Source organism: Adiantum capillus-veneris, chromosome 5 (genome assembly GCF_014529385.1).
Source record: "Adiantum capillus-veneris isolate H3 chromosome 5, ASM1452938v2, whole genome shotgun sequence".
Lineage (NCBI taxonomy): Eukaryota > Viridiplantae > Streptophyta > Polypodiopsida > Polypodiales > Pteridaceae > Adiantum > Adiantum capillus-veneris.
Window position 1 is genome coordinate 129255548 of NC_140935.1, and position 13626 is coordinate 129269173.

General features: G+C 42.6%; 1 protein-coding gene across 4 annotated transcripts in view; it reads left to right on the forward strand.

Annotated features, from left to right (window-relative positions):
* The first annotated feature begins 239 nt into the window (after positions 1 to 239).
* Positions 240 to 13626, forward strand: part of LOC147458098 (Peptidase S41 family protein) — a 79810-nt gene continuing 66423 nt past the window's right edge. For 2 of the 4 annotated variants that reach the window (XM_086512835.1, XM_086512834.1), the window contains exons 1-8: positions 240 to 521; positions 5391 to 5437; positions 5823 to 6165; positions 6264 to 6413; positions 6990 to 7072; positions 10642 to 10844; positions 11248 to 11322; positions 11398 to 11516. In XM_086512835.1, the coding sequence (XP_086368961.1) occupies positions 347 to 521; positions 5391 to 5437; positions 5823 to 6165; positions 6264 to 6413; positions 6990 to 7072; positions 10642 to 10844; positions 11248 to 11322; positions 11398 to 11516 (1195 nt within the window). In that variant the 5' untranslated portion in view covers positions 240 to 346. The remainder of the gene's footprint in view (positions 522 to 5390; positions 5438 to 5822; positions 6166 to 6263; positions 6414 to 6989; positions 7073 to 10641; positions 10845 to 11247; positions 11323 to 11397; positions 11517 to 13626) is intronic. The other 2 variants (XM_086512833.1, XM_086512836.1) reach the window with 2 other exon arrangements.

Consider the following 13626-nt stretch of genomic DNA (forward strand, 5'->3'; position numbering starts at 1 on the left):
TTAGCTTGTGCCACGTGGCACATGGCAACGCAAGGGGCTTTAGTAGATAGTAAGATAAAACTAGAGTGCTTCGTTAGCCGCATTTGTATTGAATTGAAGTGAGTCAGGGGTAAAAGAAAACAAACACGTGGGTTAACGAGAGGCCCGGGATAGGAAAATGCCTCCTACGCTAACGAAGTAATAAGAAATGCATGTATTTTATTTTAGGTACCTCAATATATTCATGCAAGCTGGCTTTAGCGTGCCGAAAACCATGTATTTTTGCCATTCTTATCTGCAGCGAACTTTTGAATGACGAGAATGGTGAGAAGGCTGAGGAGCAGCCAGGGGCATTGACCGGGTGGAAATGGCGCTGAAATGTGCTCCCATGGTGACGTTCTGGGAAGGGAAGGCGGAGGGAAACACTTGTATTGCAAGCGGAGGTGTGATGAAGATTCCCCTCAATCCTCAAGCGTACGTGAGGTGGCCCGTACATCTCCAGCTCAAAACAAGAGTTGCGACAAAGCCATGTCAAACTTCAGGTGTGTGATTCCTTAATTTATTTTTGCATTTCTATATTGTATTTGTATGTCTGCTTGGACTTCACAATTCGTTATCATATCTTCGGGTCTACAAAGTAGTCAAACCTGCTCCAACTTTGCTGATGGGAACCCAAGTAGTGATGTTGCAACTATGTCTAAGATATGCAGATAAGAGTGATAATTGTTCACGTCTTTTTGGACTGCTCCTTGTCAAGCTTTGTCGAATTTAGTATTCAATGTCCCTCTGGAGGTGCAATTGTTGGGTTGTTATTCAAGATCTGATTTTACACTAGCATGATATAGATTTTCTCAGGTTTATGTAAGTACTACTTTTCACTCTATTGCATCGTCTCAAAGTCATGTGATGGGGAACGTAGGTTATTTACGGTCAAATGAGATGGTGGAAATCGTGGAGCACCAAGAAGCTTGATGTAGAGAGGACACGAATTTACAAATCTCTTGTTTCTCTCTAATGAATGGAGTGACTGCAAGAAGAGGGGCATCATCAACATTCATATCTCATGTCCTATTGGCCAAAGTTACCTGGAACGGGAAAGGGAATGGGAGGGTCCGGAACGGGCGGGAATGGGGGGAGGAGGGGGGCCGGAACGGTAGACTAAGGAAACACTTGAATTGCCTCCCTTCACCTTAGTCCCAAATCTGCTCCCAAACAACCCCAAAAATGGCCTTTAAATGTGTCCCTGAACCTGGCCTCAAACAGTCCCAAATCTGCCCCCAAACAGCCCCAAATATGCCCCCAAACAGCCCCATTTGCCCGTTCTGCCGTTCCAGATGGCCTTCCCCCCCCCCCGGGTTTCTAGAACGGTGTTCCGTTCCCGACCCCGTTTTGGGAGCCAGTTTCATTGGAACGCCGTTTCGGAACGTTTAGGCCGCGTTGTGCACGTTCCCTGTTACACTGCTATTGGCACCTACTTCTTGTGAGTAATGGATGCAAGAGCAAGAGAAAAGGAGATCATGGGTGCACTCATCTATCGCCACATTGGCCAAACCATACTTGAGGTAAGCCATATATGGCAACTTACAAGCAATATTTGAGGATGCTCATTGCTCTTTTCTACATGAATGTTTTGTCGAAGTAGACAATGCGAAAGCGTAGAGATAGAGAGAGACCTCCATGTGGTGGGCCTTGGACGCAATGGATTGATTTTCCACTGTGATGAATTGTTTTCCACCTTAAGCAACCACCGTACTTCTGACTACGGTGGTTACTTAGCATCTATAGAACTGTAGCTGCTCTACTTGGCCGCCTTCAACAAATGTATTATCCCCTCTTATGTCACTTGTGCTACTTGTGACAGTTTCTTTCCCTACTTTTTGTTTGCCATTTTTGCGCAGGTACTTTTCTTCGTTTCTCCTCGTTTCTGGTTGGTCAGCTTGCTTGCTTGTATGTGCCTTATTTCTTTTGTGTGTGATGTTTGTGCTTGTGGATTTGCATGTGCATGGGGTGAGCGTGTTTTGCATGTTTGCTTGTGGTTGAGGTGTGTGTGTATGTTTTCTCGTTCTACCTGTTTGTTGCTTCTCTTTTTGATGTTTTTTCTGTTTGATAAGTGATTTAGGTTTGGAATTGTTTGTTAGGTGTGTTGGGCGGTTTCTGCCTCGCCTTTAAGATTTGCACCATATACTGCAATTTGCTTTTGCTTGTAGGTTGAAGAATGTCATAGTCCTCTTGATCATTGCCAAGGATGGCGAGGGGCTATCTCTTTCCCAGATTTTTGATGCAAAGTTTTCTTGCGATGGTGATGTCTCTTCTACTTGGACAGCCTTGGAGGTCTGGTTTTGGCTATTGGAGACTCTTTGGTGGAGTTTTCGGCTTCCTCTCGACGTTAGGATGGCCTGTTTTTGCTTCAGCTCTATGCTAGTTTCTTCCCTCACTCCTCTGCTCCTAGCTTTTGTCGTTTCACCCATCTTTTGTAACTTTGCATCATTGGTAGTTTTCCCCTTTGGTTTGTTATCATTGATTTGGGGTTTTTTTCACTATCAAATCGGTTATCCTTGTATGCCTATACGCTAACGTAATGCTTTCAGGCCTATAGTTTTGATTACGTAATACGAAAAAATATTAAGTCCCACTTCTTTTGCGAAAAACAAAAATAGAGAGAATGCTCGAGACAGAGATTCATCAAATCAAAACACTCGGCAATGAAGCAGATGATTATGTCATGATTGTGACTATGGTACATTATTACATCTAGTCTCAGTTGCGGAGACGAGAAGTGACATGCCAAGGAGGAACCCTACGCTTGGATGGTCATGACTCTTCGCTTTAGAGACATGCCTTTGCGCCAAAAGCTACACTCCTTTGACGACTGGTCACACCTTTTCACCCAATGGTTGCAGCTCTTTGTCCAAAAAATGTGTCTTTACGTCGAAAGTCATGTCTCTTTACCAAGAGACGTGTCTTTTCAATTGTGACTCTTCGTCTCCTACATAAGGAGCCTATTGTACTCAGTTTCGATGAATCAATCAATTCAATTGCACTGGGGAAGGCACCTTTTGCATGGGGATTTTATCTGTGAAGGCTCCTACTACGGTTATGCCGCCGAAATTGGGCTAGAGGTGGCCATTTTCAGCCTGGTAAAAGTTGGACAGCTCGTAGGAACTTCTAAGTTTTATCCCAAGTTTATAAGAATAAAGAAATACCAAAAGGGGCGCGAGTCTTTGGGGCCTACAGGGTGTCACTCTCTGCTTGGTAGCACTCTAGCTGCCAAGCCGTGGTTTGATTGAAGTGCTAATTTGAGTCACAGGTTTAATCGAGAAGTTCCTCTGTGTCGTAAAGTTCAAGTAATGTTTATCAAGTAAAGATTCGGGTGAAAGCTAAAGTCTACCGCCCTACGGGCCGTTTTAACATTCTAACCCAGCTCGGAATTTTCTCCCGACTATGGGATATTCTCTTTCCGATGCTCCAGTCACCCACCTTGTGACGTGTTAGGAATACCCATCACCTAGTCCTTTCTCATCGAAGTTATGGTACAATCTCCTTCCCGATGCTCTATGTCATCCATTCCATGACGCATTAGAGATGTTCGTTCCAGATGGTCAAATACTTCTTCCCTATGCTCCGTGTCACCCATCTGATGTGATGCATGAGAAGTATCCATTCTTGGTGGGAATATATATTCCCATTCACAGTGCTCCTATCATTACTTTGAATGGGAGTGCCCATTGAGTTGATTTGAGGGATGATGGCTATTCCCATACTTGGATCTCTTGGGTAAAACTTCAGGCTAGCAAATCCAAGGTGAACGATCAACATAGCCGACTCGCATATGATTCAAAGACCTTTGAGCTAAGCCACTGTGGCCAGCGCCTGCACTACCTACATGGTGAGTTTTCCACCCACGACCACACCCACCTGGCAGAGCTGCTCACAAGCACTCTTGCCTAGCGCCATGTGCCCTTTTCCACTTGGCCACCACCTGCCTCTTTTATTTTCCTCTTCGACTCAATTAACTCATGGTATCTTGATAAATTCCCATTAAAATAAATGGATTTAGGATAGTCGAGGAAGTGTTTTGGCACCCTTGAGAACCTGTATGCAAGACGTGCACGTGCAAGCACTTTAGCGTCGTTGCATACCCTGCACATAAGCACAACCAGTGTCTACTAGGTATTTACCCAGCAATTACAAAGTCATGGGGTGCATTTGGCCTTGCTACAACTCTCGACCTAGCTTTGAAGGGCTATATAAGTAGCTCTTGGCCCCCATTTGCAAAATAAGTTCAATACCCGTTCAGTACCTCAGTCCCTTTGCGTCAGCCATCAGAATCCCTCGCAATTTTGCAACCTAGCATCTAGGACCATAGTTGCTAAATCAACTTCCTTTGAAGGAAATATAATTCTGAATGAATTATTGGATTTATAGAGAGGGTTCTTTCGCTTGAGACAACTGGAAAAATAATTCTAAAAGAATTATTGGAATTATATGTGAGGGTTTTTCTCACTAGAGACATCCGAGTACATATATTTATAGTGCGTCTCCTGTAGTTTGCGCATCAATTTGGCTTTGGCACCATGTCAAATGCTTTGCAAAAGTCCACAAAGCTACAATAAATCCGTCTCCCATGTTCCCTGCCCTCCTCAATGATGGCTTTGAGTGTCAGAATATAGTCAAGAGTGGAGAGGCCTCTCCTGAAACCGGCCTGTCCCGCTGCCCATATGCCCTTACTCTGTGCCCATCTACTCAACTGTTTCTCAAGGATAGATGCATACAACTGTGCCAATGTGTGTCCAATCATAATAGTACGGTAGTTTCCAGGCTTTGTAGGATCACCCACTTTGAAGATAGGCACAAAAGTAGATAGTCTCCAAGTCTCATGTAGACCCTCACACATGATAGAGTTGAATAGAACTGCAAGAACCTCTCCCAGCATATCTCTAGCATGTATAAAGTGCTATGCTACTAGACCATCATGATCATGTGTGTGTGTGTGTGTGTGTGTGTGTGAGAGAGAGAGAGAGAGAGAGAGAGAGAGAGAGAGAGAGAGAGAGAGAGAGAGAGAGAGAGAGAGAATGAAATGAAATGATATGATATATTAACGTCTACAAAAGGCCAAAATGACCTATGAGAGAGAGAGAGAGAGAGAGAGAGAGAGAGAGAGAGAGAGAGAGAGAGGAAGAAGAAGAAGAAGAAGAATAGAATTTTTAACATCGTGGGAAACTATCCCAAGAGACCTCAAAGATCTATCTGATAAGAGTTGAACTCAAGACTTGTTATTCAAGAGGGAAATGGCATAACCAATTTACCACACTTGGATGATAGAAAGGTTATACCATTTTCCTCTGCTGTTATCTAGCTGTCATTTAATCAATCTGAGTACCTATGGTGGTGTTAACTTTTGTTGTGAACAGTGGAAGAAGATTGGAAGGTAAAGCAGAGGCAGATCTTGAAGAACCAAGTAAGGTTTTGAAGTGAGCTGCTGAATATTGATGCATACTCTTCAATTCTCTATATTTCTTTTGGAAAGGAGGGGGGGGGTTGGGCTGAGAGACAAACCTGCCCGCCCCCCCCCCCCCCCCCCCCCCCCCCCCCCCCCCCCCCCCCGGTGTGTGCATGTGTCGTGCATACACATGTCATGCACCCACATGCATGCCTTGACACTCCAGAAGTTTTCATGTCAAGTGTGCTTTTATATTGAGAAGACATAGAACTTGTCACTCACCAATGAGGACGATTATTTGTTAAGTTCCGCATTGGGTGGGCCAGAAGGCAAGGTGGCTGCATTTCATTTTATGTCGTAGTTACTTTATGGAACTTTAACTAACCTGCCAGGTTTTTTGCAGGTTCAACCAGCTATTCTGCAAGGTGCCAAGAAGTCGTGGGCTATACATGTCTTCTTTCATCAAAGCTGTATCAGGAAAACCATCAAAGGGGATCTATTACTTGTCAATGTTCTACAGGTCAAACTTCTGTATAAATTCCTCTTATGCTGCAAGGCCAAGTTGCAGTCACATATGCAGGAACATGAGTTCCTAAAGACTTCTGCTGCATATGACTGGCTGAGGTCTATCCCCTCATTAAAGCTTCACTGGAAGAGAAAAACTGTGACGTTTATATTTGGGTTGGTGATGGCTGGTGTTCTACTGATGGTCGGAGCCCCAGTGACAGCTCCAAACCCAGTCACTTGTAAGTATTCAGTATTAAACAGTAAAGATATGTCAATGTGCATCACCCTCGCTGATTTTGGGATAGATTGTTTAGAAATCGAAGCGTTCTGCTTGCAGGGGCTCTTACAGAGGAAAATCTGATTTTCTTGGAAGCATGGCGCACTATAGATCGAGCATACATTGACAAAACATTCAATGGGAAAAGCTGGTTTCGATATAGAGAAGAAGCATTAAGGCGTGAACCCATGAACAACAGAGAGCAAACATGTATGCCTTTTTATCAACCTTTTTTGTTCACTGAAGAGCTTAATTTCACATGGAGTGTCAAAGAATGCCCGATGCCAACTTCAATAATCTCGGTTGTTTTATTACCACCTGTTTGTCTTCATATTCTATAGAGCTCTTTTGTCATGGCCAATTGAATATTTATGTGATTCTCCTGCAATAAATATTGTTTATCAGGCTCCCTTCTGTTTGTCTTAAACAAGCCAGCATGCTAATACACAAGTCAGGAACTGTGACCAAAATAGACATAAAAGGTTAGCTAGCACACTCTGAGAGGTTGGCCTCACTTGGTAATCTCTTCAATGATGCAAAATATGCTTCCAATTTCACCTACATGATTTGCAACGCCCTCCAAATTCGCCAAATTTTTAACATTGTGCATGCCGATTGCTATTCTTTGTACAATTATCACCTTTTGTGTTTATTAATGTCCAGTTCAAGTTTGAAGAGAGTTTGTGGACATTTATATCACAAACGAGTTGATTTCTGATCAGATTATCACATCAGTGACCTCACTAACAAGCCATAATCAGGAGTTGATGGAAATTTCCTCTTCAGACGCTGCAATACGGAAGATGCTTTTGACGTTGGAAGATCCTTTCACACGCTTCTTGGAGCCTGAGAAGTTCAAAACTCTGCGAGTAAGTATGGTTGGCTCTATGAGCACGAATTTTACTTTTTTTGTTACTAGAGATTTTGGCTTCAATGATGGGATAGTGAAGTTTTATGATAATGCTATGAATAGAGATCACCTATATTATACCCACTTTCTGTGGAAGGTTTTGATAACTCTGTGTGGTAAAGTTCGTTTCATAGAGGGAGTGCAAATAACATCTTTTATAATCTCAATACATGAACGGCATGTAGTAGTGATAAGATTTAACAAGCTTTAAGCTTGAGAGTGACCTGGCGTGAGCGTGAAAAATATAGGTAGCAATGAGTAGGAATGATAGGAAAGTACAAACCCCTCGTTTTACATCCTTGGATATGTGCATAAATGGTGCCTCCTAGACCAGTCTTATTGGGACAAGGGCCAGACTCTTTGGGACGGCCTTTTATGAAGTCAACTCACCAATCCCACCAGGCTATCCTTCTCCATATATCTTCCAAAGCCATTTAATAACACATGGTGCTCTTTTCTCATTGCTAGCAAAAATCAACCCTTGGTGAACATTGCCTTTCTAGATTCTACACATATGCATGGGCTAAGTCTGTCATGTTCATCACCCTTATCTCCAGGAGTGGTCTTTGCCCTCACAGCTATGCTTCTGGCACCAAAGCAAAAGATTTAGATGCATCTCTCTGAGTTGTGCCACATGCAGTTTATGCTTGCTTTTCTTATGTGGATTGATACACATACTAAGATGGGGACCTCTTAGTCTCTTGCATGGTGGGCTGGATAACATCCCTCACCTTTGCGTTGGATAGAGTTTCAAGCGACCGTTTCGGCATGTTTCGTGTTGATCAACAGGTTTAGTGTACCTTACGACACTGTTTCATGTGAAAATGGGCAAGAAGATCCTTGACACTGATTCATAGCTCTCCACATGTTCACTGGCTCCCTCAAAGATTTCTATTATCATGTGGTTATGTTATTTTGTACCTTTTTTCCTTTTACCAATAGATGGAGGACATAAATCCATGTATATTTGATTTGTGTCATAGGCCGATTTGGGCCTCTAATAAACGTCTGTGTGTGTGTGTGTATTTGTGCATTGATTCAAAAGAAGAGAAGAAGATGGAAGTCAAGCATTAATTTTTTCAAGTCCAAGAAAAGGCAGACGCATATGGAAGATTTTGGAGAAACTTGAGGGGCAAGTGGGTTGAGGGTTTGGTAACTTGAGTCTCGTGGATATGTGCACACATTGGAGGCAACTATATGAGCAATCAAATGCTGGAGAGATGCCATTTTATGGTTCACTCCTATGTATGCTCTCTTTTATTTAATATTGAGGATGTATGCGGCGGCATCGAAAAGTTGGCCACTTGCAAAGCGGGAGACCTTCAAGGTATCAAGCTGGAAATGATTAAATGGACCGGAGATTTTACACACGAGTGGATGTGTGATATGTTCAACCTTGCACTTCGACATGGTATGCCTCGTGATTGGGACATTAATTGGGTTAAGCCTTTGCATAAAGGAGGGGATGTGAAGAATGTAAATAACTACCGGACTATAATGATTGGGTCTCTTATGGAAAAATTATTTGAGTGCATAATGGAGATAAAAATGAGTGATTGGGCTGAAGAGAATGACAAACGTGCAAAAGGAAAAGCGGGTTTTTGTCGATGCCATAGCACCATTGATCATCTTGCCACTCTGTGTTCTCATGGAAGAAAATCGGTTGAAAGGCAAACGATTGTATTGTTGCTTTGTGAACTTCAAGAAAGCCTTTGATATGATTGCACGTAACAATTTGTGGAGAAGGAAGAAAGAACTCCAAGTGCCAAGTGAGTTTATGCTTGCGGTTTCTCGAATCTATGAGATGGTGATGTGTCAATCGCGCATGGGAAGAGGAATTTTAGAAATTTTTGCAAGCACTATTTGGGTTAAACAAGGATGTTCATTGTCACCAACTCTCTTTGTTCTATGCACTGATCAATTGGAACAAATGGTACTTGATGCTTTGCACTCCTAAACATGTGGTTTAAGCGATAAACATAGACCCTCTCAAAAAATTATTGAGAGTGGAAAATCACTTGCAGTAGATGTTGCTCTCTAGTGGCAAGCATGATTCGTATGTTTACATTAAATACCATCTATCAAAGTGGGTTTCTTGCACATACATATGTTGAATGTATTGCAAATGGTTTGCATTTGTTTGTCTCTTGTATCTTCCCTTGCATCTATCCCAGCATTTGTTTGGATTTTGATGTCCAAGTACCCCTCAAGCACTGGCCATAAGATAAAAAAAGGAGCTACACATTCTTTGATGGTGAATTTAATACATCCACTCACAATTTTGAGTCTGGCGAAATAAAGGATTTAGGATTTTGATGCATTTCTACTGTTTGCATCATTATGCCCCTATGATGAAATCATGTGTGAATTGAAGTGCACTTGGTATTGTCAAGTTTTTTATATGTTTGTAGCATTTGGTTGGAAATAGGTTATACACAACACCAAATCACCTTGTAGGAGATTCATCCTAGGAGTATTGTCCGTCTTGTGAATGAAAGAGTACCACAGAGGGCTTTATGGAGTATCACCAGCATATCGAGTTCCTTCACCTCTAGCTAATATGGGTGGTTTTAAGTTATGTAGCGCATCTGGTCTAGTGATTTAAGCAACCATGTTACAAGGAGGTAGGTTTATTGAATGAGATGTATAGCAAGCTGATCAGCTTAGAAATGAGTAAATAAACTTTATATTCAGGCATTTCAGCTCACTACATTCCCCCTTTAGGTAGATACACATCATACACACCTGTATTGCACGTGATACTATTGAACACACTGAAAGATGTCCCGATTATACCCTCAACTCAATGTGAATCAAACTAGGCACCGTTTTTGTTTTATGCCGATAGTCACCTTTTTCAATTCTATTGCATCTCTTTGAAGGCAGGCCTCGTGATTTTATCACTTGTTATCATTGGGGCTGCATCCTAGTTACCCATCAGCTTTATTACCTTGTTAGTAAGCAGATTTTCTTCAGGATTTAGGACACTTCTTCAGGATTTGCTCGGTACCCACCCATACACACACACCAGTGGTACTCTCATTGACCGAGCTATAGAGTTGGGGAGATCGAGACGACCATGACTGAGGAGGGGAGCCACGCAGCACTGACGGAGATTGCGACAGAGGATCCACAGTATTCTAGCACGACACCCAGAGTGTCGATTAGTATAGACTTCATGCTACTGCTATATTGTATCATGGTGACACTTATCCCCATTTTGCACCTTTGTGGCATTATACCATTGCTCAGCTTACCAGCCACCCATAGGAGTCGGTAGCACTCCTATCTCAGTTTCCAGTTTGTAGTTTTCTTTGTTTGTACCCAGACTCGGTACTAGACTCACCATTGTAATCAGTTTGGTCTCATAGGTCATTTTGGCCTTTTGTAGACGTTAATATATCATTTCATTTCATTCTCTCTCTCTCTCTCTCTCTCTCTCTCTCTCCATACTTTGGATAAAAACTATGAAATGATTACATTTAGAAAGAATTTTGGAGTTTTATTGTATGCTTTCCTTTTTTGCAGACTGGTACCAGGGGGGCCGTCACGGGAGTTGGATTAGAAGTTGGCTTTGATTCTAGTGGAGTGGATGCGAACCTTGTAGTCATTGCACCTGTTATTGGTGGTCCTGCCGAGCGTGCTGGCATTGTTCCAGGTGATATAATTAGCAAAATTGACGGTGTATCCACGACTGGAATGGGGCTATATGACGCAGCTCAGCGATTACAGTAAGTTTTACACATTATATGAAGCTCATTGAGATGTTAAGTATTCTTGTTATACTCAAGGATAAATGTTCGTATACCTCTTTTTCTTGGCACGTTTTAATATTGGTTGCTTGACACGAATCTTGTAAACTCAAGCTTTTTATGTGTGAATGCCCACAAGTGTCAGGTTTTTTATCACAACATCACTCCACCTAGAATTTATGCATTTTTGTTTAAAATTGCTGAATCCAACCTTTTTTTGACACATTTATATTGGACACGGCTTTTGCCGTCCTTTCTGTGAAATTCAATTGTTGTGTTGAAACTACAAGATTGTATAGTTTATGAATTTGAAAATACTCTTCTAGGCTTCTAGATGATTAATTTTTAAGTGTCATAAGTTTCTGATTACTGCTTTTATCAGGGGTCCTGAGAGCTCAGAGGTGAAATTGACAGTGCAGAAGAAGCAATCAGGATCTTCGAATACTTTTTCACTTGTGTAAGTATTTGATGTGTATTATCTGACCAGGAGCTTTAAGAGCAGTGATGAAAAGGGTTTTGTACAATTTGTCAGGAGGGAAAGGATAAAGATTAATCCAGTCTCTTGGAGGCTTTGCGAGGTAGAACAGGAAGGGAAGGAAGCCAAGCAAATTGGATATATCCGTCTTGCCACTTTCAATGAGAACGCTTCCCGTATGTACTTTCATTTGCTGATAACTTGTGTTAAGTGGGTGACTGCATGTGTTCCCCAATCCAACTGATGGTGTTAATAATATGGTTCAGATAGTGGACTTTTCCCAAGAAAATTACAATGGTATTCTGGGGTTGTTTTTCAGGAATTTGCAAACTCATTTGTTCAAGACTTGAAATAAGTAAACAAATAACCTTTGTAATATGTGTATACCCATGCACATAACCTTTGGAAAGGTATGCATTTTAGTCAGCAAACGAAATCCTTTTTCAAAAGTTGGATTACCAAAACAGGTTTCAATCAGTAAAAAACTCAAAAATTACTTAGGCAGTTGAACAATGTATTGGTAATATCCCACATTAATAGGAAGTCACTTAGGCAACTAAACCATGAACCAGCATCATTAGCTAACGATTGTATCCCTGAGGCTTAAAGGAACAATGTCCTCTCACATAAATTGACATAGAGAGGACATGGGGGATTCCTCATGAGCAATTACAAAGAGCATTTTGCTCACATTATTTTAGATGGATTTATGTTACGGTCCAGTTGCATGGATTCATACCTGACACACAGGCTTCGATGTGTCATAAGACAACTTCACACCCCTCCCATTGGTTGCAGATAGGTGCAAATTTAGCTAGCTACTTCATCTCACTTGCTTTGTGTTGAGATCGGTAGATTCGAGGATTTAGACCTAGAGAAACTATTTATGAGTTGTGTCATCTTGAGCTTGAGACAGAGGAGCACGGCATTTGCTGATGACCAGTGCACTATGGGATACATATTACAGGGATGGTTTTACCATTCGGTCATAAGTTTTTGACCCTTGACTAGGACTGCAATGACCAGGGGTTCTTGCGGGTTTTTCTCATAAAACTTTCTTGTTGTCATAGAGGCTGAAACCGGCCCGTGGAGTTGGCTTTCACCCGAAATTCTTTACTTTAGACACACACACAGAGAACGTGCAAAGGAAACTTGTGACGGGAATTAACACTTAAGCACACACACGGCTCGGAAGCTAGAATGCTCCGAGCAGACGCCGACAACATGTAGGCCCCAAAATTGGCGCCCCTTTCAGTATTTCTTTTTTCTTTAACAGAGGGAATAAAACCTGCGATCTCCTACGAGCTGCCCCGCATAATCCAGGCTGAGAAACACCTGTTCTGGCCCGATTTCGGCAGCATAACTGTACTAGGACGCTTCACAGTCGGTATCCCCACGCAATAGATGACTTTCCCGACGCATACGGACACTTTGCAAAACCTGGCGAGAATCTGCAGCACGTTGAATTCTCTGTTTTCTGCCCCGAAAATGCGCCAAATCGAGGTACCTCTACAACGGTCCCCTCGCGTCCCCGAATCTCCTGGGGGTATTAGGGACTGTTTAGGGCCGAAACCCTAAACCTGCAAAAATACACAGCAGGCTGTAATTCCCTGTTTTGGGCTCCGTTTCGCGTGCCAGTCGCATCTGTATCAAGACCTCGAGCTCCTGCACCTGTAGGGCTACTTGCCCTTTGAATCTTACGGGATTTCTCACGTGAAACCTCTCCGAATTCACCTGTACCTGCGGGGGATTAGCTACTAGCTAACCCAATACCTGTGCAAGAGGCTCTTGCCTCGGCAATCGCGCATGAATCCACACAACTGTACATCAATCAAAAAGCCCTCTTCTGGGGCATCACGTAACTGCACGTAAGGGGGAGAGAGAACAGTGTGTAGCGTGCAGGGCATCACTCCTGGCACCACACTGTACATAGAGGGAAAGGAAGCACTCCATGGCTCTTAACCTATGGCAGTTCTTCAAAAATGAGGCCTCCCAGCTTATAATTCAACGCTTCCTCTTCCTTTGTGAGGCAAGTTCACAAAAATGTGCCACTTGGCGCATTTACAAGCATTTTCCCGTTTCGGGTTTGCCGCCTAAAAATCTCCCGACAAGTTGCTCAGTTGACTTCGCGGTAAGAGTTGTAAAATGTTCCCCTAGTCATACCGGAGGTACATTTCACGGCCCAAAATAGCAATTCCCTAAATTTTAGAAAATGATCGTTGGGCTCCCACTGGTCATCTGACCATCTATCCTCATTGGAACTGCATCCAAAAGTGCAATGTGGCC